This window comes from Pteropus alecto, unplaced genomic scaffold (assembly GCF_000325575.1).
Source record: "Pteropus alecto unplaced genomic scaffold, ASM32557v1 scaffold237, whole genome shotgun sequence".
NCBI classification, from domain to species: domain Eukaryota; kingdom Metazoa; phylum Chordata; class Mammalia; order Chiroptera; family Pteropodidae; genus Pteropus; species Pteropus alecto.
In genome coordinates, this window is record NW_006440624.1 from 424,536 (window position 1) to 452,345 (window position 27,810).

The 27,810-nt window shown below is 35.4% G+C and overlaps 2 protein-coding genes across 8 annotated transcripts in view; one reads left to right on the plus strand and one right to left on the minus strand.

Moving 5' to 3' along the window:
- JCHAIN (joining chain of multimeric IgA and IgM) overlaps positions 1 to 16,917 on the minus strand; it is a 29,418-nt gene extending 12,501 nt beyond the window's left edge. The window contains exons 1-3 of one of the 7 annotated variants that reach the window (XM_015593496.2): positions 16,607 to 16,917; positions 16,052 to 16,120; positions 612 to 743 (exon numbers count right to left, since the gene is read on the minus strand). The gene's annotated coding sequence lies outside the window, so the exon portion shown is untranslated. Of the gene's footprint in view, positions 1 to 611; positions 744 to 16,051 lie in introns of all 7 variants that reach the window. The other 6 variants (XM_025050564.1, XM_015593499.2, XM_006917282.3 and 3 more) reach the window with 6 other exon arrangements.
- Positions 16,918 to 17,063: 146 nt separating this feature from the next.
- Positions 17,064 to 18,892, plus strand: UTP3 (UTP3, small subunit processome component). Its single transcript, XM_006917283.3, has one exon. It carries the CDS (start codon positions 17,400 to 17,402, stop codon positions 18,828 to 18,830), a length of 1,431 nt encoding a protein of 476 aa, XP_006917345.1. The 5' UTR covers positions 17,064 to 17,399; the 3' UTR covers positions 18,831 to 18,892.
- The last annotated feature ends 8,918 nt before the right edge of the window (positions 18,893 to 27,810 follow it).

A 27,810-nucleotide genomic window follows, 5' to 3' on the forward strand; every position in this document is an offset into this window, starting at 1 on the left:
AATCAACAACTGGGACTACATCAAAATAGTAAATGAAAAATTCCAGAAATTTCAAATTTCACTCTGTTCTGTGTAGCATGATGAAATCTCATGCCATCCTGCTCCCTCCCTCCCAGGATATGAATCATCCCTTTGCCCATTGTGTCCATGCTGTAAACACTACTGTCCATTAGCCACTCACTAGCTGTCTTGATTATCAGATTGACTGTCATACTTGTGTTCAAATAACCCTTATTTTATTTAATAATACCCCCAATGCAAAAGAGTACTGATGTTGGCAATTCAAATATTCCAAAGAGAAGCTGTAAAAAGCTTCCTTTAAGTTAAAGATACTTATGTACAGGGTAAAACAAAAACAAAAACATAGTATATACAAAGTTCAGTACTATCCAAGGTTTCAAGCATCTACTGGAGGCCTTGGAACATACCTCCCACGGATAAGGGGAGAACACTTTACTTGAAAGTTGCTATGAGAGTAAAGGTTTAATGTTCTCATCATAACAACAAAATTGTAATTATTGAGGTGAAGGATATGGTAACTATCTTTATTGTGGTAGTCATTTCAAATATATATGTGTATTATATCATCACGTTGCACAATTTAAACTTACACAGTGTTATATGCCAATTATTTCTCAAAAGCTGGAGGTGAGGGAAGAATATATCCAGAGTTTTCTGACTTTTCGGGGGCAGAGGGCAGGCAGAAGACACTTGGAAGAAGTATTGGCCTTATTTGAAATAGCCTAAAAGTGGAAGCAAACTAAATGTCCATAAAAAATTGAAAAACAACTTGTGGTATATCCATTACTCAGCAATAAAAGTAAATAAACTGTTAATATACACAACATGAATGAATGTCAAAATAATTATTCTGAGTGAAGGAAGCCAGACAAAATATTAAAAAGAGAGTACATACTATATGTTACCAAATATTATATATAATAAATATATTATGAAAATATATAAACATATTTTAATATTTTAAAATTCTATTTAGATTTATTGTATTTATATTAAATTTCATATTAAATTAAATATTATCTAATATTTTAATGTAATTCTAGAAAACATAAGCAAATCTATAGGGACAGAAAGCAAATCAGTGATTGCCTGGGAATAAGGGACAAAGAAAAAAGGAGGGGAAAAGGATTATAAGGGTATGTGAGGAAATATTGGGAGAGGATAGATATGTTAATTACCTGGATGGTGGTTATGAATTCACAAATATACATATATGTCAAAATTTATCGAATTGTATGGCTCAAATGTATATAGTTCTTTGAATATCAATTATATCTCAATAATGCTATTAAAAAGTCACAACTTCAGAATTCAGTATTTAAATATGTTAGGTTTTCTTTGAATATCCTTTATCAAGTTGAGGAACTTCCTTTCTGTTCTTAGTTTGCTGAGATTTTTTTTAAATCAGAAATGGATATTTCATTTTTTTCAAATGTTTTTCTCCATCGAGATGACCATATGATTTTCTTTTTTTAGTTGGTTAATATGGTAAATTACATTTGATTTTAAATGCTAAACTAACCTTGCATTCCTAGAACAAACCCCACTTAATCATGATGCAACATCCTTTTTATAAATTGACATATTCAACTGCTAAAATTTTGCTTTGAATTCCTACTTTTAGATTCATAAAGGATATGGGTCTGAAATGTTCTTTTCTTATAAAGTCTTTGCCTGTTTTTTTTTTTTAATCAGGATAATGGTGGCCCAATCCAATATGTTCAGAAGTATTTCCTCCTCTCCAATTTTCTAGAAGAGTTTGTATAGAATAACTGTTATCTTTAAGTGTTTTGGCAGATTTCACCAGTGAAGCCACAGCCCGGAGACTCAAGACTGCAAGCTGAGCAATTGCAGAGGTCTCCTCATTTGTGTTCTGTCTCTCGAGATCACTATCTTTTGTTTCTAATGTCCAATGTCTTAAAAATCATTGTTTCATAAATTTTCTGTCCTTTTTTTAGTTGTTTCAGGTGGGAGGGTAAATCATGTCTGTTATTCTATCTTGGTTGTCAGAAGCTTGAAATTAAGAGTTTGAGATGTAAGTTTTTAGACTGAACTAGACTTTTTTGGACTTCTTTTTAGAGCAGTTTTAGGTTCATAGCAAATAAGCTAGACATTTGATAATAGAAAAGCACCAAAATTATTAAAGCTTCTTAAAACATTGTCAAGGTAAGTCAAAGAAAAAATTAATCATGGTAATTTAGAAGCAATGATGGGGGGAAAATGGTTTCATGCTTAAAATTCATTAAACTATTCATTGCTCCAAATTCTTCTCTATAACCAGTCTTCCCCCATGACTCATTGTGCACTCAGCAGTGATCTTTTCAAAAGGAAAATCAGGGCGTATCTGACTTAAAACCTCTACTGACTTCTTGTTACACATAGAATAAATTAAAACTTAGTATCTTTCTCGATTTCCCACAACTCTTTTCAGTCATCACTCTCCAGCTACTTCTGTTCAGGGCCTTTGTACTTTCTCATCCCTCTGCATGAACACTTTCCACATTTTTGCATGGCTGGCCCCTTGCCATCATTGCCTCAGATAGACTTTCCCTGGTTATTAATCACCCTAACCAACTGCCACTCACTGTCATATTATCTCATTTTATTTTCCTTCACAGTATTTATCATTGCTTGAAATTCTTATTTAGTTTATTTAGTATCTTTCTCCTCATTGTTAGAATAAAAGCTACTTGAAACAGCATTGTCTTGTTGCTCACATCTATTTCCAAGAACCAAGCACAGAAATGCCTAAAACATATTGATTGAATAAAGGATGAATGGAGAACGTTTTCACAAGGAGTTGAAAACTGTCTCTAATTTTAAGTCTTTTAACAACATAAGTCTCTTTTTTGGAAAGACTCCATATTATCAGTCACTTTTTAAGTGTATCTCTTTTTTGGCAGCTATATTACACTATTGGCTTATTAAGTACTTATTCAACTAAAATCCCCTTTTTTAAAATATATTTCTATAAAGAAATAATTTCCCCACACTTAATATTATTTAAATAGCTGAGATTTGGGAATGAGATTTAGCACTGATCCCTAAGTCTTATCTTGCTAAACTCAGACCATATTATAACCTATTAGATTCTTTTTGAGTCTAGATTCTGGAATCTAGCACATTAGTTATTTCTCTCAGCTTTACAGCATCTACAAACTTGATATACATATAATCAGAATCCTCATTTATGTCATTAAGAAAAAAAAGTTCAACGAGATAGTGCTGAAGATAGACTTCTACAGCATACATCTAAAGTCGCTAAGCTAACACGAGTCCATTAATAAGCACATTTTAGAGAGAGTAGTTCGTTAACTCATATAATACCATAGTATCACACAGAAAATCTCTATTTTGTCCATAAGAATAGCATGAATACTTACCGTCAGTTATCAATCTCTTCTTAGCTCCTATCTTTAATAACATATGATTTCTCCCCTTAAAAGTCTTCAATAATATAAAAAGATCCTTGATATTCTGGCATCTTGCCACTTAAATACTTAAAAGAGATGATGGTATTTTTTAAGAACCTTCTTGGCTTTATATCCAAGATGATGCAGCTGAACTTCCTTGATTTTCTTTTTAATGGATTAAATTCTGCATTTAGTGTAACGGTTCATTGTTTCCATTTGTCCTTAAACTTTATATGAAAAGGTTTTGGTAATAAATAGTGTTGCCCAAAAGAGCTCCAAAAACACAGCTTCTAAAATATAGTGTCATCAGGAACACAGCCTTTACACCTTCTCCATATATACATCTCTACCTTCTATACCTTTGAGGCATTGGACAATATAAAAATAACTTTTGAATCATACCCAGAAAAATAAACTCAGGGAAGATCCTATTAGCACTGGAGGAAAAATCTTCTGCCAAGAGACGCTAACAGCAAAAATGATCTCCAAGATAAGTGAAGCAAGATAAAGCATTCAGAAGAGGAAAATTATTTATGTGTATATATGCACAATATAATAAAAATATAATGATTACCAGTTTAATTTTAAATATCTAAAAGTCCCAAAACATCCTATAATCACTCAAAGTTCCATGAATCTATTGTAAATAAAGTTGCAAAGATTAAGGGGGGAGTTTTTCTATGTCAAAGGGAGCTAAAGCTTCATGTGACTGGCAATCTATTCCTCCCCACAAAGATCCTGGCTAGGTTGACTCTGGGCTTCCCAAAACTCCCTGAGAGCACTCTCTCTCCAATTCTAAAAAAGCAGAAATAATTTATCAAAAATTATCTACAAAAGTTTAAAGATATGCTTATTAATCTTAAAGAGACAAGCTATTACAACTGTATTTGTAATGTTTTCTTAAGTCAAGTAGTAGTATATGGATGTTTGTTATATTATCCTTTATAACTTATATATTCATAATAAATTAAAAACAATTATGAGTCATTATCCAAAAAAAAAGATTATCAATCCAAACAATGCACACCTATCTCTTCCCTTTCAGAATCTTAACCCTGGATCTATTTTGTAGATGAAGAATTAAATAATGTCCCCACATTTTGCATATTGTTATATGCAAAAGATTAGTATTAAGGGCAGAATTACAAATACTAAACTTTATTTCCAAAATTAAATTCTAATTTTTAAAAGCACATATAAATGCATTTTATACAACTGTACTTTTGTGCAAACTATTTTGTGTTCCTTTTTGTCATATATATTTCATATACCAATTTCCAAAAATTGATATAGAAGACATGTTAACCTTTGAAGTAGTTATGTAATATTCCATTATATTTATATACCATTTGTTTGCCATACAGTCTCCACTATTCCATTTGTGGTTAACCCATTTACTATTAAATTAAAAACTATTTTTCAACAAATGTACATTGTAGACCTAATATGTGCCTGATATGTTGTACCCTTCGTTTAAAATAATAGATAACCATGACCAACCAGGCCCTGCCTTTCCAGAGTTTATACTCTCATGGGGAAGATAGATAGGAAAAATAAAATAATCATAGTTTGAGATAGATGCAATAAAGGAAAAAAGTAGCATGACAGAGAGCATCTGGGGTAGGATTGAGGTTGTCTATTTTAGAAGACATACTCAGGAAAGGCCTCTCTGAGGAGGTAACATCTAGGCTGAAACAGGAGCAAATGAGAAGGAGCCTGTACTAGTTTTCTATGCCACCATAACAGATTACTACAAATTGAGTGGCTTAGAACAACACAAATGTATTATCTTACAGTTCTATAAGTCATAAGTCCAGGTAGCCTCAGCTAATTCCTCTTCTCTACTTTCACAATGTAGAAATCAAGGTGCCAGCCAGCCTGGCTCTTATCTGGCCCTGGGAGAGAATCTACTTCTAAGCTCATTCGTTATTGGCAGAATTCTGTCCCTTGTGGATTTAGGGTAAAAGTCCCCATTCCTTTACCTGCTATCAGCTGGAGGTTGTTCTCAGCTTCTAAATGCTAACAGCATTCCCTGACTAGTGGTCCCCTTGATCTTCAAAGCTAGCAACACTAAACCAAGTCCTTCTTATGCTTCCAATCTTTCTGACCTCTGCTTTTGCCTCATCTCTCCTGCCTCTCACTAGAGAAAGTTCGGTGCTTTTAGGAGCTCATGTGATTACACTGGGCCTATCCAGATCATCTAGGAGGTGATAATTTTAAGGCCCTACCCTTAATCACATCTCCAAAGTCTCCTTTGGTATGTAGCAACTAACATTCACAGGTGCCAGGGATTAGGGCACGCACATTTTTGGAAGGACATTATTCTGCCTACCACAGAGTCAGAACTGTGCTCCAAGAAGAAAGGAAACAGCAAGTAAAAGGCCAAGATAGGAAAGAACTTGTCCCGCACAGGACAAGCAGCAGGGAGGAAGACCCCCAAGCTGCAGCAGAGTCAAGGGCAGAACTGCAGGGGATGATACCATGCACCTCTTTATAAGAGTACCTTTTTCCCCATTTGATTTATTATACAATTTTAGAATCTCTTTTGAATTTTAGAATCAATCTTAGTCATTCTAAAGCTAAAGATGGAGCATAGGTCCATTTCACCTCCCACAAAACCAAAAGCCATTATTACTTCTTTCACATCTAGACAGAGAAATTTCTTCTAATTGACATTTTTTAACCCTAAACATTTTGGTTCTTGCATGCAGAATTTCTTCAGATATGTATCTGTATCCAATCACAGTGCATGTAAAATTTATATTTAGATATCAGGAGGCAACAGTTAAATTAACAAAGAACTCAGAACATGAAGAAGAATCTTTATCCCAAATTATTTTTAAAGATTAAAAACTTAAGACAAACAAAAACTAAATTCTCTTTTTTTCCAACAGCTTTCCACATACACTTTTAGTGTAGTCTTTTGTGGTTAAATGTTTGTAAGGAGAATTGCACCTGTGTTGAGGTCTGTTTTTAAATAAACTTGCACCTGCAGGGGCTTTTCATAGAACTGCTATTTGGGATAGTACATGTCAGTCATTTGACCATTATGCAGTGCTCTTTCTTCTCACCACAGTGACCTTCTGGGCAGGTCCTACTTTACAAACAGCCTATTTCTAAAAACTCGTTTGAAAAACAACAGTTTAGATTTCATGATAATTTCCCTAGAGACATAATAATAAACAGTGTCCCCAGGAAACCTCTCAAACAGCAATATGCTCCTTTCAACTCATTAACTCAAGTGGTGTAGTCCCTCACTGCTTTAAGGAAATTCGAATCTATTTTCAGGAGAGGCCTCTGCTCTAATCAAATACGTCTGCTTTCCTTTTCCTGTATATAATTAGCCAATTCCTCTTTCAGAATCTTTTTTTGCTCTGTCATTTTCCATACATTTTTCTTTCCTGCCAACCCTTGTCAAAATCCTAAAACCTTTAAAACTAATTCTGGTAACTCTTCCCTGCTAATGTCATCCCATTCTGTTCATCACATTATTCTCTGTTTCTCCATTGCTAATAAATCCATCTTATATCTCTTTATATCATTTTATGTGTTAACATATTACTTTACATTTTTATCACTTTTCTTTATATGTGTATAAATTATCTCTGATTCTAAAGTAATGTTTTCTAGATGTAGAGAGGGGTTCGTAAAGAGCACTAGCAACTGGCAGCCAAAAAAGGTGTGAGGAAACACCGAAAAGGAACTATAAAGATTCAGGAAAATAAGTGAAAAAATCAAATTTTTCTTATTCTACCTCTTCTAGTCAGTGTTTTTGCATCATATGTAAGTGCCATACTGTTTGTTTTCCATAATAACAAGGAGAAAACATAAAAATCTATGAGAAATATCCAGTCAATTATTTTTAAAATATCTGATACATTCTTTAAAGACAATCACAGTAATTCTTTCATATCTCTTTCAGTTTCAAATAAATGGCTTTAGCCCAAAAGATGTGCAATAATTATGTCCCAAGTAACTTTGCAATATTATAAATATATCTTAGCTTCTCATAATTTACAATACCTAAAACAACATAATACTTCACAGTGTAAGGATAAGTCTTAGGAGACGAATTTACTCCATCTACCATCTTCCTACTGAATAAAGAGCAAAGGCTCTGGAGTCAGATTGTATGGGTTCAAATGGGATTTTAGTAAGTTATTTAACCTCTCTTTTCCTCAATTTCATCTATAAAATGAGCATGGCTATAGTACATACTTCATAGGATTAATAAGAAATAAAAAGTGTTAAGGCCCCTAGAACATGGCTGCAACATATAAACAATTATTTTAGCATCTATTATTATTTTTTCTTTATGTTGAGAACATATAGCATCTTCTTTCAGAATGACATAAATGCTAAGCTATTACAGTGGGGCAGAATGGTGGCCCATCAAAGAGATTAACATCCTAATTCTCAGAACCTGTGAATGTTACATTACATGGCAAGGGGGAATATAGGTTGCAAATGGAATTATGGCTGCTAATCAGCTGACCTTCAGATAGAGAAATTATCCTGGATTACCCAGGTTGGTCCGTTGTAATAACAAGGGTCCTTATAAGAGAAAGAGGAAGGCAGGAGTGAGACAGAGGTTTGAAGATCATGCACTGCTGCCTTTGAAGTTGAAGGAAAGAGGCATGAGACATGAAATGTAGGCAGCATCTAGAAGCTGGGAAAATCGAGGAAACAGAATCTCCTCTAGAGCCTCCAGAAGGAACAAAGCTGCACTAACACCTTGATTTTAGCCCAATGAGACCATGTCAGACTTCTTACCACAGAACTGTAAGGATAATAAATTTGTATTGTGATAAGCCACCAAGTTTGTGGTAATTTATTATATCACCAATAGAAAATTAATATAGCTATATTTTTGGCTCATAATTTCCTTATATAATTGGGACAACCATGTATTTTTATTTAAAATAATTTTTCTTTAAGACACTGGAATAAAGTTGCTATTATAGCAAATATGTTTTTGTGGTCTGTAACGCTAATGCTGCTTACCTGGCCCTTAATTCAAATGATCATTCATTTATTTATTCTTTCTTTCAACAAATATCTATTAACATCTACACTGTGGCAGGGATACAAGTGAAAGAGACAAATATGACCTCTGATCAATTAGGTTTATAGTCTACTGGGTAATGATGTATACTCAATATATATTTATGATGACGAAATACAATGTGCCTTAGAAGCACAAATGTTGGGGATGGGGAAAGGTAGGGTAAAGGAAAGATTCCCAGAGAAAGTAATGTTCACATTGAGACTGAAAGATGAGTAAAAGTCAGGCAAAAAAGGGACAAATATGGTCTAGGAGAGAATAACATTAGTAATTTAGAGTTGAGAGCAAACATGACTACTTGAGGTAATGCAAGTTCAATATGGCAATGAGTTCAAAAATAATATATTTTATATGTTTCAACATGCCTCCCCTTAAGCACATACTATAGTGCTATGTGCTGTGCAAAATTAAAATATTTTACGTGAATATAAATTTGGTGTTATATGATATGGTTGTAGTGATTTTATATGACAATTATAATAATTGATTATTAAATATCTTCATTTAGTTCCTTAGCAACATGAAACAAGTTTCCAATACAATATCAAAATATTACTGATTTATATAAAAGGAAACTCTTAAGTAATGAGTTCAGTGTGATTTTAAATATTGTACAATAGGACATTAATTGTGGTAGTTAGTAATCACAGAGTGAAGTAATACTTTGATATGGCAATCAGTGTAGACAAAAATAAGTTGAAAGAAAACAATTTATAGTGAATAAACAATTTTATCAAAATCACAGAAGCAAAAACAAAACAAAATCAAAAACAACAGAATACATTTGCCCAAAATTAACCAATGAAGGACAGTGTCAATCTCTAAATGACATCCTCTAATTATACTTTATGATTATTTGCCTATAGACACCTACTACATTCATGCTTTCCCAGATTCCAAAACAAAACTGGAGAGATTCAATGTGGCTGATGTCTCCTGAGTCTCCTATTTTTCTGCGATTATATTGGTTGAAACTGATGCCATCTCTCTCAGTAATTTTAGTCTATAAATCTGAATGGCCAATTTTTTTCAATATCCATTGACGCATATCTCTGTGTTCTACAAGGTTTTCATCAGTGATAAACTATCGACTAGGAAACAGTATAACAAAACGGCTCAGAAAACTAACTTCAGAATGAGACAGATTGGGTTTAACCACCAGCTATATAATCTTGAGAAAATTATTTCACAGCTGTGAAAAGAGGAATAATAATGGTACCCTTCTTATAAATATACTGTGAGAATAAAATAATACTTAAAATACCTAGCACAGTGCCTCATACATACTAAGTATCTCTCAAAATAATCAATGATATTCGCAATAGCAAGCGGAGAAAACCCTGACAAGTATTAAAACTTTTGGACATGATAAAAATGTGAGTTGAGCACACATGGAGGCTTTATTCAGATGTATTTTTTGTTGGTAGTGGTGATAATTTGCTTCTGTGATTTTGATTTTGAAAAGGTAAGTGTATAATTTAAAAGTCTTAAATTTTGAATAGGTTTAAATTAGACATTTCATTACATATAGCTCATTTATTAATCCAAAGCTTTTAAATTTGACACTTGATAGTCCTATAACTATAATGGCAGGCATACACCTGCTAGTCTATTAGTTTATGTGTGCTAGCTACAATCTAAAACCTTATTTTTTTAGGTAAATATCTAATATAGTCCCATGTTTTACTGAATGTGGAAGACCCCGAAATCTTTCTCTAGTTTGGATATTTCTCCCAAGCTCAGACACATATATCCTACTGTCTAGAAGATATTAGACACTTGAACCTTTCCACAGATAACTCAAATGCAGCATGTCCAAACTTATTTTCCCATTCCCTGCACCCTGGGAACCTCTTTCCTTTTGAGTTTTCTGTCTTAGTAGAGGGTACCATCATGTACTCAGTTGTACAAGAAAACCTGGGAGTCACTGTAACTCCTCATCCCTCATACTTAATCAGATACTAAGTCCTATAACACCATCTCTTAAATAGCTCTTAATCTGTCTACTTTTTTTTTTTTATCTACTTAGGACCCTAGTTTAGACACTAAAATTCATCACCTAGCTAACTGTAACAGCCTCACACTAACTTCCTACCTGTAATCGTACTTACTTTCCATCAATTCTCTAATCTTGCCCTGTTTAAAACCCTCCAATGGGTCACCATTGCTCTTAGCATAAAGTCTAAGTTCTCTCTTAATACCAAAAATAGATACAAATCAATGCCACATTTACAAGAAGCTTATTAAATTCTTAGCTGTTTTTCTAATTTTTAATACCTTTTTGAAATTTAACAAAACTAAATTTAACTCTCATTTGATTAGCTATTTACCAGTACTTACTAGGTATAAGTAATTGTATTAGATACTGTTAAGTGTTACAAGATAAATGGTGATATACTGACAGAAAAGGTAAGTGTATAAATACCTGTAGTTTTAATACAGTATAGAAAATATTTTAAAATTCTAACATAAGAAGAGTTAAAGGGCTATTAGATGCTAGTGGAAGGAAGCAGATCAGACAATATAGCCTAAAGAAGGTATTTTAGATGGGCTTTGAAGGCCATCTATGAACAGAGATGGAGGGGAGGGTCTAAGCAAAGGCCAAGAGAAAGAAATCTCAGAAAGAGAAGAACAAGGAGTATTGTAGTTTAGCTAAAATATAGAATTCCTCAAGGAAAATAGTAGGAAAGCAGCTGGAAAAATAAGTTGGGGCCAGATAAAAGCAGACCCATAATATTAGGCTAAGAGCTAAGGACTTCATGCTGTAGAGAATGAGGAGTAAGTAACTAAAACAAAAAAATGTACATGCATTGTGTTTCAAAAGACCTTCACTTTCAAAGCTAAAATTACCATTGAATCAATAGTTAATATATAAATAATTGTACCTGTAAGGTTCCTCATACTAGAAAAAATAAAAAACAATTAAAATAATGTTACAAAAATAATTGCACAGTATTTCATTGGATTAGAGTTTGAAAGGGCAATAAGCTTCAAAATTTCATTAAATTCTTCATTTTGTAATTAAAGCTACCAAACCAAGTCATTTTTAATTAAAAACTTAGAAGCGTTCATATATTTTTCGTATATTTCAGTAGAAGTTCTATATTTTACTTCCAAGTCATTTTTAGGATTTTTGAATCTTTAAATACATATAGACCTTAGTTGCAAAAAGAAGACCTTAGTTGCAAAAAGAATCTAAAACCTACTGGTTTCAGAGTAAGTGGTTTCCAACAGAAATAAAAACAGATGGCAACTATACTTCATCTCTTCCATTTTCTCTTACACCTAAAAATAATCCTTCTTTCTTTTTTTGCACCCGAAAATAGTTCAAGGAGTTTCTGTGATTATATTAAACTATCTAAATAAGTCGATAGCAATTAACACCAAGAATACATTTTCTCATTATTACTCTCCTATCAAATTATTTTTTACTGCTACTACTTCTCTGTGCATTAAAAAAAAAAAAAAAAAAGCTACTTCTTAGATAACTTCAGTCATCAAAACATAGTCTGCAATGCTAGGGTAAAAAGTAAGTACACACTTAACTTAGCTTAAGTTCACAAAAGCCATATATTAAATTTTTCATCTTTTAAATGTTACTTCACTTTCAAATTTTAAAAAACTGTGTTAATGGCTAAAGAAACATAAAAGACACTGCAATTCATTGTTAAAGGCTACTATTTTGATATGCTGACACTGACCTAGATTCTAGGATTTAAAAAATGACTATTTGGATCCAGACTTAACAGGGCTCATAGACTTAGTAGAAAGATAGCAGTAAATATAGAGATATGTATGAAACATGGGAACGCAAAAGAGGAAGTTCTTCACCCTGTCTGAAGAGGCCAGGAAAGGCTTTTAAGGTGACTTTTAAAATTAGTCTTAAACAATGAATAAGAATTCTCTAGAAGGCAGAAACATGTGCAAAAGAAATGATGCAAGAAAGAGCACAGCCAGCACAAGATTCATGAGGAACCCTGTAGATATAATAATTTATATATTAACTATTGATTCAATGATAATTATAGCTTGGATAGTGAAGGTCTTCTGAAACACAGTTCACATAATTTTTTAGCCAGCCCTCATTCTCTACAAAATAAAGGCTTCCGATCTTAGCCTATATATATATCTATAGATATAGATATATATATATGGAGGTATATATATAGATAGATATACATACACACATACATACAGAGAGGGAGAGGGACGGTGGGAGGGAGAGAGGGAGGGAAGTTGGGAGGGAGAGAGAGAAAGAGAGAGCGAGAGAGCGAGTGAGCGAGAGGGAGGAGATGTGAAGTTAAAGTAAAGATGTGAAGTTAAAGATGTAGGCAAGAGTCAGGTTATAAGGAATGTGAACTTGATCCTATAGATGCTGAGAAGCTTTTAAAGAACTTTAAGTTAGGGACCTATATGGTCGTTTTTTGTTTTTGTCTGCTTATTTGTTTTGTAATTGAACCTCAGATGCAAATAGTTAATAATACTCCTCAGTTCTGGGCACATTCTTGTTATTGGTCCATGGCAGGTTCCTCTCCTACTCCTTCTCATCTCCAAGCCTCATCCCATTCTTTTTGCCCCTCCATAAGCAATTATTTATTTTGTATTTAATGGACACTATTTTGTTTGCATATGTTCTTACAAAAAGGTGTATTATTGTATTTATGAGTGGTATTATATTACATTTTTTATTTTTTTATTTTTTTTATTATTTTTTATTTTTTTCCCTAAGCATATTGTTTTTAAGAACCATCCATATTGCCCTGAGTATATAACGTACTGTTTCCAATTACTGTGTCATTAAGATGACCATATAATTTATCATCTAAATCATTTAAAGAGTAATTACACTGGAATAAAAGGTTAATAAGGGCTATACCAAGCAAACCAAGATGTATGGTCACTATATGCTCCTAAATTCTATGCTGTTCATCCGTGACATTTTATTGATCTACTCTTCCAGGAACGAGCATCGGGTTATCTCCAACTCTCTGTCAATAGTGGCTTTTCAAACAGCTTCATACGGGTACCATTATGGACCTGTGTGAGAATTTCTTTGTTAACCAAAAAGATGTCTGTCATGATTTATAAATTTCTGATATAGGTAATTATGAGAACACTGAAAATACAAGCAAAGAGACAAAGGAGGAAATTGCAAAGCAGTTTGGAGAATAAAGAGTGGTAGAGCACTTACAATGGGAGGGGGACAATGAAGGGTATGGCTGGAAAGGTTGCTTCGAGACAAATCTGGGAGGGCCGTGTATGTTGTGAACTTTATCTTAATTGTAATTGAGAATCATTGAAAGCTTATGAACGAGCTGTGGGATGATGGAAATTATTCTCTAGTAAGATATATCTGATGATACTGAATCAAATGTACAGCAGAGACTGGAAATGAGAAGACCTAGTAAGGGAATATTTCATAGCCAGTACGGTACAGTAGTTAGTAGTTAGTACAGTGGATTCTGAAGCCAGACTGTTTGGGTTCAAAACTAGTTCTACCATTTCCTAGCCTTAAATAAGAGATTACTATAGTATCTTCCTCAAAGGGTTGAGTGTCAAGAGCTTATAACAGTACCTGTACATAATGACTGCTCCCAATGTTAGCTATTATTATTATTGCTACAACAGTTCAAAAAGAAGTGAGATCGATTTAAGCTAATCTGATTGTAGAATACCTTCAAGACCCAGAACTCATGCCCTGAAGAAAGTATCCTAATATCACTTAGTGTGTCATTCACAAACTCCTACCTTCCACAGTCAGAAAATTCCATATACGGCTTAGGCAAAAGGATATTCTTTTTCTAAAAAAAACTATTGGCCCTCATTATGTGTAGCTTGCTAACTCCTAAACCTGGTATAACAATAATGTAATAAGGATTCAAGTTGATGACAAATTATGGTTGCCACAAATATAACAGTTAAATATCAAATGTTATTTAATATTTGTTCATTTTCTCTGGGGACTCAGTGTTTTTCTTTTTAATTGGCATAGGTTTATGATATAATAGTTATTAATCTGTCTTTACAGCAATACAAAATTTTAAGGAAAAAACTCATCTAAGTGGTATATAATGATAAGATTAGACTATGGAAGATTAGTCTATGGGAGCTGCTGGAATTAAAAAATAGGCTTCAACTGTTCTTTATCAAAAATCTGAGAACATTAGAATACAACACTCTGAATATGCACTGGATAGTGCAACTCTAAATAGTTAATGTAATATGTAGTATAAACTAAGTAATATTAGAGCAATGTGATCATTACCATTAAAAACATCCAAAATATTTTTCTAACTTCTCTATAATAATATATACATTTTGGTTCTGAAGTATGAAGTATTTTTTATTTTCAATAAAAATAAACGGAAAAATTGGGACTGTTTTATGTGTCTAAATAAAACTTAATATTTAGACATAATGAAAATTCAATACTACATATAAAGCAAGGATCTAATTACAGTTCCAGCATAAATGCACCATTATTTAAGCACTGTTTCTAGAAAAACAATCCAGAGGTGATCTCTCATCCCTCTAATCTCATACAGTAGGTTTATATCACATACTACCTTGTATTTTAGTAATGTGTACACATCTTGTCTTCCTGATTATAAGCTCTTTGAGGGAAGATACAGGCTAATTCACCTTTGTATCTATTACACCATGTAGCATTCTGCTACAGTTAGAAAGTAGTTAATATTTGTTGAATGGCAAAATCTATTCACATTTACATTCAAAAACAAATTGTGCTAAAAATTCAGAATATAAGATTTTTACCCATCTTTTTTATTCTTAAAATTGTTTTCTAATATTGTAAAGGTTTTCAAATGCATAAGGTAACTTTTAACACTTTGAAAATGTTGTTAGAAATAGCATTTCTAAAAATTTGTATTATTTTTCTTAACCTAATGACACTTATACTTTCTGCAAAAATATTTGTCATCATTAATTTTAGCAACATACCAAAAGTTCAGCTTCCGACAACCTACATTTGAAGGTATCATAGTAATACTAATTCTGAACCTACCATATGTAATGTCTTGAAAACTTAAATCTTTAACTTTTCTAAGTTTATATATAAGGCAGTCTTTTCATAATTCTAGCTCTAGTAGTACTTACAAAGACAAGTTTGACTAATTCTTCCCTTATTACCATCCTTTTCTTCAAACACTTTAATCTGTCCTCTTGATTTCTTTCATCTACCCAGCAAAACTTATCCACTGGAAAAGATCTGAAACTCATTCACACTGAAAAAGCAAAGGACTGGTAACAGCTGACTGTGAAAGTCTGGTATGGGTGCCCTGTGCCTGGTTTCTATGCCAGATTTACTAATGAAATCTTCCCAGGTCTGTTTCTACATGTGTAAAATAAAAGTATGGCGCTGGAATTAATGATTCCTAAAATCCATTCCAGCTCAGGTTATCTCCCTTAGGGATGGATGTTTGCAGCCTTATGCATCATTCATTCACTCTCTTTTATGTAGCACCTGAGACGGACGGATAATCAAATACTGTAATTTCAATACTTATTCATTGAACAAATCTTGAACACTTACTCTGTGCCAGAAACTGCACTGGGTGCTTGCAATATCAGTGTTTGTAGAGGTCTACTAGGTGCTACAGAACTGAAGAAAAGACAAGGGAGTTAAAGATATCAAAGAAGTGATGCGTAAGTTATCTTTTCAATACCGTAGAAGTTTCCCAAGGTGGGGAGAGTACTAAATCTAAGGAGGTTGGCATCGATTAAAAAAAAAAGAAAAAGAAAAACGATATAAAAAGTATGCTGGGTGTTTTCAGCAGATGAAATCTGGGTAATACAAGACAAATGTTCAGTTATAATTTGGCATGTTTTGCATGGTTACTTCATTAACGCTTGTCTCCCGCTAGACCACAAGTCCCATGAGTGCAGGTCTGCTTTTGCCCGCCATTGTTCTCCCAGAGTTTATCAAGCTGCCTGTGCTTAAATGTTGAAAAACAAATTTTTAAGGGTACACCCCTGAGTTAAAATGTGGCATTTCCAAAGTATCTTGAAGAATAAACCTTCTCTACTAAAACGAAGACAAATCGCGGTGCCCTCTGCGGGGAATTTGAGTTTCTTGGAAAAGTCAGACCTTAGAGTGGGGCTCTGTCTTCCCACTGTCACCTCTCGGAGACAGAAAGTCCCGCAGAACCGCCGAGGGCGGGCAGCTAGAAACCTGCGGCCACACCCGCCCCGAGGCCCGAGCTGCGCTGTCGCCGCACGCCGACACCAGGATTCTCTAGTCCAAAGGCACCCGTGGCGCCCTTGGCGTTGCGAAGAAAAAAAAAAACAAAACCTAATTAACTGCCACACACAGGCGCAGAAGAGAAAACTATTCCAGGAAACAGAGAAACCTTCTACACCAGCGAACGGTTCACGGTCGGAAAGGCCTGGTACATGCGCAGTACAGCTCACTGCACAGACCCGCGGTCTCTCCTAGGCACAGAGGCAGAGCGCCCTCTACTGGTCCCGGGAGACTTAGCCTCGCTGTTCCGTCAAGATACCGCTCAGGCTCGCGAGACTAAGAACGGAAGTCTCTCCGAAAGACGCGACGGAACTTACCTTCCGCCCTTATTGTTCCTACACGGAAGGATTTTAATTTACCGGAATCGATCGGCGTTAAAGGACAAAGCGAAAAGGAGGTGCTCTTAATGTGAGTAAGCCTGCGGGGCCGAGCGGAAGTCTTGGTTCACACGCCGCGGAGAGCATCCTGGGGGCCGGAAGGAGGTAGAAGCTTCTGCAGGCGACCGGAGCGCCGGCAAACTCGTGTGGTACGAGAGCGCGTGGCTGTTTCAAGAGGCGCGTTGCTGAAGCGCGTGGCTCTCGCGCGGAAGACAGAGGTGGCCGAAAGCCCGACCTTGGTGTAGAACCGGAGACTGTGAGCTATGGTGGGGAGATCCCGGAGGCGCGGAGCGGCCAAGTGGGCAGCTGTGCGAGCCAAGGCAGGTCGCGGCCCAGCGGACGAAAAGGAAGACGATTTAGAATTGCCACCCTCACCAAGGGACTCCAGCTACTACCAGGATAAGGTAGATGATTTCCATGAGGCCCAATCTCGAGCTGCCTTGGCTAAAGGCTGGAGCGAAATAGAGAGTGGGGATGAGGAGGCGGATGGCGATGATGAGGAGGAAGAGGTGCTAGCCCTAGATATTGCTGAGGAGGACGATGAAGATGGAGTGAGTGCGGGGGATGAGGAGGACGAAGAGGACGATGATGGCAGCTCCGTGCAGAGTGAGGCCGAGGCCTCTGTGGATCCCAGTTTGTCGTGGGGTCAGAGGAAAAAACTTTACTATGACACGGACTATGGTTCCAAGTCCCGAAGCCGGCAGAGTCAACAAGAAGTAGAGGATGAGGAAAAAGAGGAGGAGGAGGAGGCACAGCTCATTCAGCGGCGCCTAGCCCAAGCACTGCAAGAGGATGATTTTGGGGTCACCTGGGTGGAGGCCTTTGCAAAATCGGTGCCTCGGGTAGATGAGGCTGAGACACGAGTCGTGAAGGATTTGGCGAAAGTTTCCGTGAAAGAGAAACTAAAGATGCTGAAGAAGGAATCACCAGAGCTCTTGGAGCTGATAGAAGACCTGAAAGTTAAGTTGACAGAGGTGAGGGATGAGCTGGAGCCATTGTTACAGTTGGTGGAGCAAGGGATCATTCCACCTGGAAAAGGAAGCCAATACCTGAGGACCAAGTACAACCTCTATTTGAACTACTGCTCCAACATCAGTTTTTATTTGATCCTGAAAGCTAGGAGAGTCCCTGCACACGGACATCCTGTCATAGAAAGGCTCCTTACCTACCGAACTTTGATTAACAAACTCTCAGTTGTGGATCAGAAGCTGTCCTCTGAAATTCGTCACCTACTCACACTTAAGGATGATGCTGGAAAGAAAGAACTGAATCTAAAAGCAAAATCCACCAAGGTCAAACCAAAATCTGTTTCCGAGACTGTTGCTGCCGCCTCTGCTGTTACAGATCTTTCTGATGATTCTGATTTTGAAGAAGCTGCACTGAAATACTATAAAGAAATAGAAGATGGGCAAAAGTTGAAAAGAAAGAAAGAAGAAAATAGTACTGAAGAACAAGCTCTTGAAGATCAAAATGCAAAGAGAGGCATTACCTATCAGATTGCTAAAAACAGAGGACTTACACCAAGGAGAAAGAAGATCGATCGCAATCCCAGAGTGAAACACCGGGAGAAGTTCAGAAGAGCCAAAATTCGTAGAAGAGGCCAGGTTCGTGAAGTTCGTAGAGAAGAGCAACGTTATAGTGGTGAACTATCTGGTATTCGTGCAGGGGTTAAAAAGAGCATTAAGCTTAAGTAAAGTTTTTGCTTTAAGTTTTTTGGCCATTTTAGATCAATAAATTTGAATTTTTAACTGGTGAAGTTATTGTAGTAATGTATAATACCTAATCCTTAAGTTTTAAAAATTTCAGTCAACAGGGAAATTCGTTTGCATTATTGCTCAGTTTATCCTTCAGTTTCTATTAGGGTCATACTAAGAACTGTGGGAACAATATGCAGGTGCGTGAAAAAAAGTTCTCTGATATTCTGTCAGGTAGTAGCCTAGGAAAATTTCACATCTAGTTATGGAACAACAGTCAAACTTAGAACAGCCTTATAATTCTTCATGTAAATTGAAGAGAATCCACATTTGGCAATCATCTTGTTAGTAAGATAGCCTATAAAATAGTTCTGACATTATTTCATTTACCTAAGTATAGTTCTTGAGCAGGATACTTGTTAATAAATAGGTTTAATGTTAGCTTACGGATTTTGTACATTATATGTAGCAAAAGCTTAGAAATGAAGAGGAACTTTGGTTAAAAGTGGAAAAATGTGCCTTAATTACATTAATTTTGAATATTTTTTAATGGTCCTTAATGTGGTAAGGTAAAAATACCATTTTCTCTTCTGTACTGGTGACTTGCAGCTGTTGCTATTATACACTTCACTTGGTAAAAATGTTACATTTTTCTTTAATTGCTCTGGTGTTTACAGTAGGAGAAAGATGTTGAGATGGTGAATGTAGAAATATTTAGGATGATGCCAAGGAATGAAATGGGAGGACTACTGAAGGGAAGTACAAAGATGTTTTAACTGTGTCACTGTTTTTTCTTTAAACATGCTAGCTGCTAGAGATGCAGAGATGATCGCTGGTTAATTAAATACTTGCTATGTGCCAGATGTATATCACCTTATTTAATCTTTATAATAACTTTGTGAGATGATACTGTTCTAGCAGAGATGAAGATGCTGAAATTCTGAGGTTAAGTTTCTAAAAGACACGTGCTTGGGATTTGAACCAAAGCCAGCTTAATTTGAGCCTTCATTCTCTTCTAGCTTACATATGCCTCAGAGTAGCACATATGTCAAATCGTTTTATCTTTTATTTTCTTATAAATAAAAGAGGTAGGTTGGAAATAAAATTAACACTGAGTGCTAAGGTACTTTTGTAAGCACTTTATACTTATTTCCTTTTTCCTCTCATGTGATAAAAATTCTGTTATCCATATTTTAAAGATGAGGAAACTGACAAGTAACTTTCTCAAAGTCATATAGCCATTAAGTGGTAGAGCCAGGATTTCAACCCAGCCTTTCTGGCTTCAGAGCTCTATCCTATACTTCCTTTTCTGATATATAAAAAGTACAGTTGTTGGAGTTAACTTACTAGGGTGGTTTTGAGTTAATTACTTGATCTACAAATTTTTTTGTGTGGTACAATTATTATACCTGCTTTGAAGAAGAGCTATAACAGTGTTTAAGAGCTGTGAGATCATAGTATATATACTGGTGATCCTTGACACAGAGCTCCTAAAACTTTTGTAAATTTCTAAGTAATGAGAGGACTAGAAGCATCTATTGTTCTATGAGGCAACTCTGGATGGGCTCCTGAATGGCTCCAGTATGGGGGACTGGCCACCAGAAAGACCAAGCCATGATTAGAAGTTTGGAATTTTCAGCTCCACAACCCAATCTCCAGGAAGGGGAGAGGGGCTGGAAATGGAGTTAATAGTTGATTATGTTTATGTGAGGAAGTCTCCATAAAATCCCAGTAGTATGGGTTTCAGGATCTTCCTGGTTGGTGAACACATCCACGTACCAGGAGGGTAATGTACACCAGCTCCACCAGGACAGAAGCTCCTGCACTTGGGACCCTCCCAGACATCATCCTGTGTATCTCTTTATCTGACTGTTCTTCCATATATCACATTCTTCAGCAAACTGGTAAACATAAGTAAGTGAGTGTGTAAGTTCTGTGAGCAAATTAATTGAACCCTAGGAGAGAGTTGTGAGGACCTTTGTCATGTCATATATGTAAAAATTCTTGAGGAATGAATATCTTAAGTTTGGAAGAAAGAGCATTGGGCGAGCTCCTGAAGGGATAAAGAAAATCTGGGACAGGATAAAAAGCAAGAAAATAAATAGAAGTTGAAAGTATTTGATGTTCAATGTCAAATCCCTGACATGTATAAAGTGAAGGGAAAAAAAGTTTTAAAGGAAGTAAAACTTTACATTTAGGAAAGTGGAAAAAATTAAACCTGTTTATATTCCTCCAAATATCAGATATTCCTTCAGAGACCTCACAACACTATATTAATTCATTCTGGAATTGTGCTATCCTATTTTGTGCTATCCTATTTTATAAATGTTAAGTGTGGCTTTGTTTAATGTGGATTAATAGCAAAAGAAGTTACAAATAAGTGGATTAAATATTTACATCCAATTTCACATTTACTAAAAACATTTAAACAGCACCAAGATGTGTTGGGTAGTGTCCTAACACATGAGTAATCAACTGTTAACAATTCAATGTGTTCATTTTTCACAGACACTTTTTGAATTCTGGAAAGTCTCATGGATAAGAGTTCCGAAAAAGTAGATTACTGGCTATCAGGCATCAATATAAATCAACAACCTGTTAGTTTCATGTCAGTGGTAAGCTGTGGGCAGCTATCAAAAATATAAAATATTAAAAATTAAGTAGAAGAAAACAAATTAGTGAGCCAGTAACTTCCTCTGTCACTAACCAGCTGACTAGCTTTGGGCTAGTTAATTTCTCTAAGCCACAGTTTCTTATCTATATTCTTTATCTATGAAGGAGTTAAATAAAATTAACATATCCCTTTAATTTCTGTGTAGAAATTAATTGCTTATCAGACCTACAACTATCATCAAAGCTTTTGGCAAACTGGAAGATAATTTTTGTGATCTTAAAGATAAAAATTAGCTAACAACTATTTACATATCTGACACACAAAAATATTTGATATATCTGAGGAATGGCTGAAGTTGCTCATTTTTCCTTGCTGGTTATATGAAGTAAAAGAATTTTAGTATGTTAAAGTAATACATTGTATTACTTTAAAGTTAACTTACCAAAATAATTCATGAAAAGTGAAAATCAGTATAATTTAGATCTCAGGGGTCACAAAGATGAACACATACCACTGAACAGTAGATAATCCCCCAAAAATGTACAATTCAACTAGAGTTCCAAACCATTCAAACTGAGTATTGCTTCAGGCAATAAATGAGTTTTTAAAAATCCTTTTGGATTTTCTTTTAAAAACATTTGTATTTTGCTATTGAAACACAGAAACCATATAGAAAATTTACTACCACCCAAAACAAATGGTAACATGTTTTAAATTTTGTTTAGGATATTTTCTGATATCGTATTTTTTAACATAGTTCACTTGAGCTCTGTATTCCAGGATAATGTTTGATTCTTTTAGCTATTCATTTTTGAAGAAAAACAATGATTTTTTACATTTGCTGCAAAGTGAAGCTTTAAATGATAGTAAATATTAAGGATCAACATTTTTTAAACTAAAAACAAAAAATCCTAAACTAATAAAATGTTCTGCCTTAAGAGAAACAATATAGGAGCTTGACTTCTGGAGCCACACTGAGTTTTAAATCTCAGTTTTACCATTTACAATGTGTCTTCGGTCTACTTAACTTTTCCATGTCCCAGTTTCCTCACATTGAATAATACATGGCTGTTAAAGCCATTTAAGTAGTTAAATCATATATTTACAACAGCACCTGGCAGGTAGTAAGTACTATTAGTTATTAATATATTTTTTTAAAGACTAATTCAAACTCCACTTGAAAGAGTTAATTTTCTCCTTGGTTTTATCATAATGGTTCTTAAACCAGAATGCCTACAGATCATTTGGTAAGTTTAAAATGCAGATTCCCATGCCCTCCAGTTTCTGATTTAAGTTGCCTGATGTCAACCCAGATATGCATATTTTAACAAGTGCCTGAAATGATGCTGATCCAAGTAGTCTATAGAACACACTGGAAACACTGCGCTGGGCACACTGAATTTTAGGTTTCTCGTAGCTAATAATAACATAGACATAATGAATGAAATTAATTACAAGAATGAAATATAATGTGGCATTACCATGTAACTGCAAAACCTCAAGGGGAGCCCCATGAGACTTGAAAGCAATGGACCTTCCCTCTTGTCCCCCACTCCCACCCCACCGCCAGATAACATGCCTAATCACAACATTTTACATATCACATCAGTGGGTTCCTGGACTCTGAAGCCAGGAGTCCTTGGACCTCAGGAAACCTAACCTTATAGTAGAGTACTGTTCTTTTACCCTTAAGCATTGGTTTACATATATTAGGAGATCATCTTACCTTCAGTGGGCAAGGGAGTTATTCAAAGAAGATGACTGAACAGAATTTTATTAGCACCTAGAATGTTTTAATATTTATTAAAAGAGCTCTTTTAGACATGTTTCTAATTATATCATGCTTGAACATACACAAAAAGAGAAGACCAAATATAAAGTTTATTTCTTAAACTTTATATTCAGTCCAATTTTTCTGAATCACTTCTATCCGGGGGTCCCGATGGCCATAGAATTAAAGAATTTTCATAGGATTTTAGAAAGAGGAAAGAGATTTTCAACAAAAAAGGTGGGCGGCTGAGAACTAGAGTTAAAAATTAGTTGTGCGTTGTAAAAAGAAAGATACCAACTTGGAGAGTAAATACATTGATAGCAGAGAAAGACACGTTACAGTGAGAGGCATTTACTGCTTAGGATGCTATAGGACCTCAAAAGAGGTCCTATAGGTCCTATAGCATGTACTCAGTATAAGGAGGGCAGAGATCTGAGTAGAATCAGATCTCTGATGTGGCAATATGAGGAAGGCCAAACCTTAATGTTATCCAGAGGCAACAAGAGTGTGAGGCAAAGTAGGAAGATAATATTGGAAAGGGAAGATGGAGAGGGATTAGATCATTAAAGACCTTAAGGAGCTTAGATTATATCCCAGATATGGAGAAGGCAACAAAGGTGTTTAAGAATAAGTATGACATAACTAGATCAATCTAGAAAAAGTAAATACTCTTAACTGCTGTATAGCAATGGAATTGGAATAGATGAAAACTAGAAGCAGGAAAATCAGTTAGGAGCCCTCTGTAGTACTACAGGGAAGAAAAGATGAAGATTTCAATTAAAGCAGAACAAATTAAGGGACAGATTTGAGAGGAATTTAGAAGAGAACTGAAAAGCACATGCGAATTGAAGGAATTGTAGAGAAAGTAATAGAGGGTCAGTAAAAGCAAACCAAATAATTTCAGCAACTCATTAAGATATTAAAACTAAAAAGACAAAATATGAAAAGTTCATCTAGAGTAGGAATTCTGTTTCTCCACAGTATATACAAGGAACACAATTTCACTGTTAGCAGACCCTCATAAAAAAGATAATTATCAAACAATAAAAATAGTCCTTCAACATCTTATCATTTTTTACTATAAAGTTAACACATTCATTATAGACTACTTGCAAATACAGAAAAATGGAAAAATACATCCGTATTTCCGCCACCTGAAGAAAACTGCCATTGTTTGATCTAGACTAAATATATTGTTTAAGGTAAATATATTACTTAAAGGTATTTGGTACTTTTAAGAGTATTGCATTAAGAGAGGTGCTTATATTTCTTTAGAGTATTATAGATACAATAAACATAAAAAGGAGGTATATATTGGCTAAGAATTGCTGTAATTTGTTTGGAAAAATAAGTCAATAACAGTTATCAAAACGCAGTAATTTAAAAGTAAAGAACCATGGACTCTTGAGAGCTTTCACACTGAGGCTTTATGTTATCTAATTAGCGTAACTAAATTTCTGAATTTATTAAAATCAGAAGTTTAACATAAACTCTTAAATTGCCTTGTTTTCAAGTAAGACTTTTCCCAAGTACTGCACAATGAAAAAAGCTCAAGAAAGCCATTATTTTAGAAACATAAATCCCACATACACTGGAAGAATATCAGGCCTTCCCGAGTGGTAGCTTTTCTCTGATCACAGCTCTAAGAAGCTTAAAGTTACTTCTGTGACATTGATCTCTAAAACATTTTGTAATATAGTCTAAGTGTCCATCCTTAAGATCACCAGTTTCTAAAAACCAGACATGGATAAATAAAAATAAAATGCAGATAAAGTTGAAAAGCACCTCTTTATTTCACAAGAAAACTAACAAATTGATTCTTACAGTAACCTGGGTTTTGTCACTTTAAAACAGTATAGGAACACGCTCTGTGCATTTTCAAAACGGAGCAACATGTTTAGGCTTGTTTTTTATAATCTTGGCTTCCCTAAATGTGTGTAGCAGCTGAATCAGCCCTTTATGTCACTTGAGCTTATGGAGAGCTGTGATTATAAATCCAAAAGCTAAAAGTGTAAGAAACTAGAAACTTGGAGTACCATCCACCTTTACAGAAAATGCTCATAAATAGCCTTGCCTGTAAAATTTACAGGACTCATTTCAGCTGATTTTCTATATTTATGACACTGCCATTTAATGATAAAGTATAAATAGAACAGTTTTTAAAAGTAAAGAGGCACAAAAAACAAACAAACAATACACTGCAAGAATCCAAGCATGTCAATGTTTCTAATACCAAAGGTATCCTGGCTCACTAGAAAGGAGAAAGCCAACAATTAAGACTAGATAGCATTCCATACTTTAACTTGGTGACTCCTTTGGCTTATTGGGGTTTCCCAAGAGTGATTTGTGAGGACTCTGCTCTCTTTTCTTCTATCTGCAATGACATGTATATTCTTGTTAAATTCTTTACTGAAACATTGTAAAACATCTCTATGAAGGAACCTGGCAAGAATATGATATTTCAAAATTTCTGCATGCAAAACAAGGTAAAAGATCCAGTTAAGGATGGGTGTTAAAACCATATAATATAGGGTTGGGAGGCTGGGTGAAAAAGGTTCAGGGATTAAGAAGTACAAATCGGCAGTTACATAATAATCACAGAGATGTAAAGTACAGCATAGGGAATATAGTCAATAATATTCTAATAACTAGGTGGATACTAGACTTATCGGGATGGATCACCTCATAAGTTATATAAATATCTAATCACTATTTTGTACACTTGAAAGTAATATAATATTGAATATCAGCTGTAATTGAAAAAAAATTTTAAATTTTAAGTGAGAAAATTGGTGCAGATAACAAACTTTTAGAACAAATTGGATTTTGTTCAATAACTGAAATCTGTCTTTACCTGTACTTATGTCTGAGGGCTAAAATAAAATGTGAACAGTTCCCTACGGACAAAACAAACAAACAAAAATATAATACATCTGGAATCTTTTAGTTTTTCTCTTCAAGGTTTTATACAGTTTGCAATTCCTAAAAGTGAAATTTGTTTGTTTTTATAAAGACCCTCACCCTCACCAAGACTGAAAAGGCCCAATAATAAAAACTTCCAAAATTCTGAAGATGTGATGAAAAGGCTTTTTTCCCCCTCAATTGAATACTTCTTTATTATAAGTTATGTGCTGTTTTGCCAAAAGGATAAATTGTAGCTAGTAATAATTATTTTACCCTATACCAGACCCTGTTTTAAAGGTTTTACTTTTATTGATTGAACCCTCACAACATCTCTATGAGTTAAGTAATATGATCATTTTTACAGAAGAAGAATCCAGGCTCAGGACAAATAACTTAGGCAGTGGGGCTGGTATCCACAGGTAAGGGAAATGCCAGAAAGTGAAAAGCTACTAAGAAATTTTCTGACTGCTTGAAGTTAGCTTGTAAACATCTCCTTTTAAAATACTTCTTGTTTAAATCAAAGATTTGGCGAAATTAGAAATCTCGTGGAAATTTCTTGTAGTAAATTTCTATATTTAGTAATGTAGAAAACCAAGGCTGATTTTCAGAGAGTAGTAACAGTAAAAAGGCTTACTTCCTTTCACCGAAGTATAACTTCCTCTACAGAGGAAAAGACCAGAGAAAGAGGGAAAAGCAAGCAGGGAGGCAAAATGTTACACAACAGTGATTTTTAATCACGAGTCAAAATGGACTCTATGCCAGCATTTTGCAACCGGAACAAAAAGCTAATCAGCTAGGAAATATGGGCACGTTCTCGGAATCCAGCGTAAAGAATAATTATAGTAACCAGAAATTGTCTTTATTAGAGAAAGAAACGTATGCGTATGGGAATTACTGTGTCAGTAATCATTGAAATATTCAAAATAAAGCAACAGAGGCCAATTATCAGCGAGACAAAGGAGTATGAAAGTGAAAACTGTCGACCTGTAATAGGCACTTGTCACATAAATTCTAAGCTGCTAGACTTAAAATGCACTCCTGCGCACCCGGAACACCGGAGAACCTGGGAGTTAAAGTCAAAGCAAATTCAATATTTCTATATAGTGCACACAATAGAGAACAAAAAGCGGTGGTGGGAGGAAGACGCCCACCTCTAGTATCTCACATAAAAAGCTCCCGAATCAAAACCGTGAATCAACGGTTAAATTAGTTCCAGTGTGTGAAAGGCAAATGGTAGAGTTTAATACCCGGGGTAGGAGGGAGTTCCCTTTTTAAAATTAGCTTTCGCCTCTTCAGCGCAGATCTTTGTGCCTCGGTGCTACGGATGAAGTTAGGCGGCTACACACAAAACGCCGCTACGTTATTTCGCCAGGTCTCCAACCTTTGAAGCACCCGGACGGGGTGAGGGGGAGCGGCGGGGGGCGAACACCTGACCGCTAACGAGGGCCGTGCCGGGGGCGGGTAAGGACAAGGCGCTGTCTCCTTCCCGGGTCCGCAGGGAGGTCAGCGCCGCCGGGAAAAGCGGAAGGTGGGACGTGGGAAGAGGACACCGCCCCCTAGGGGAGCAGCGCCGCCAGCGGGGGGCCGGAGTGGGAGGGGCAGTCGGGAGGAGGCGGCCGGTAACGAGGCGCGCCGTCGGGCGGGGCTGTTCCTCGGGCTGGCTCGGACCCCGGCGGGGCGGGCTGTAGACA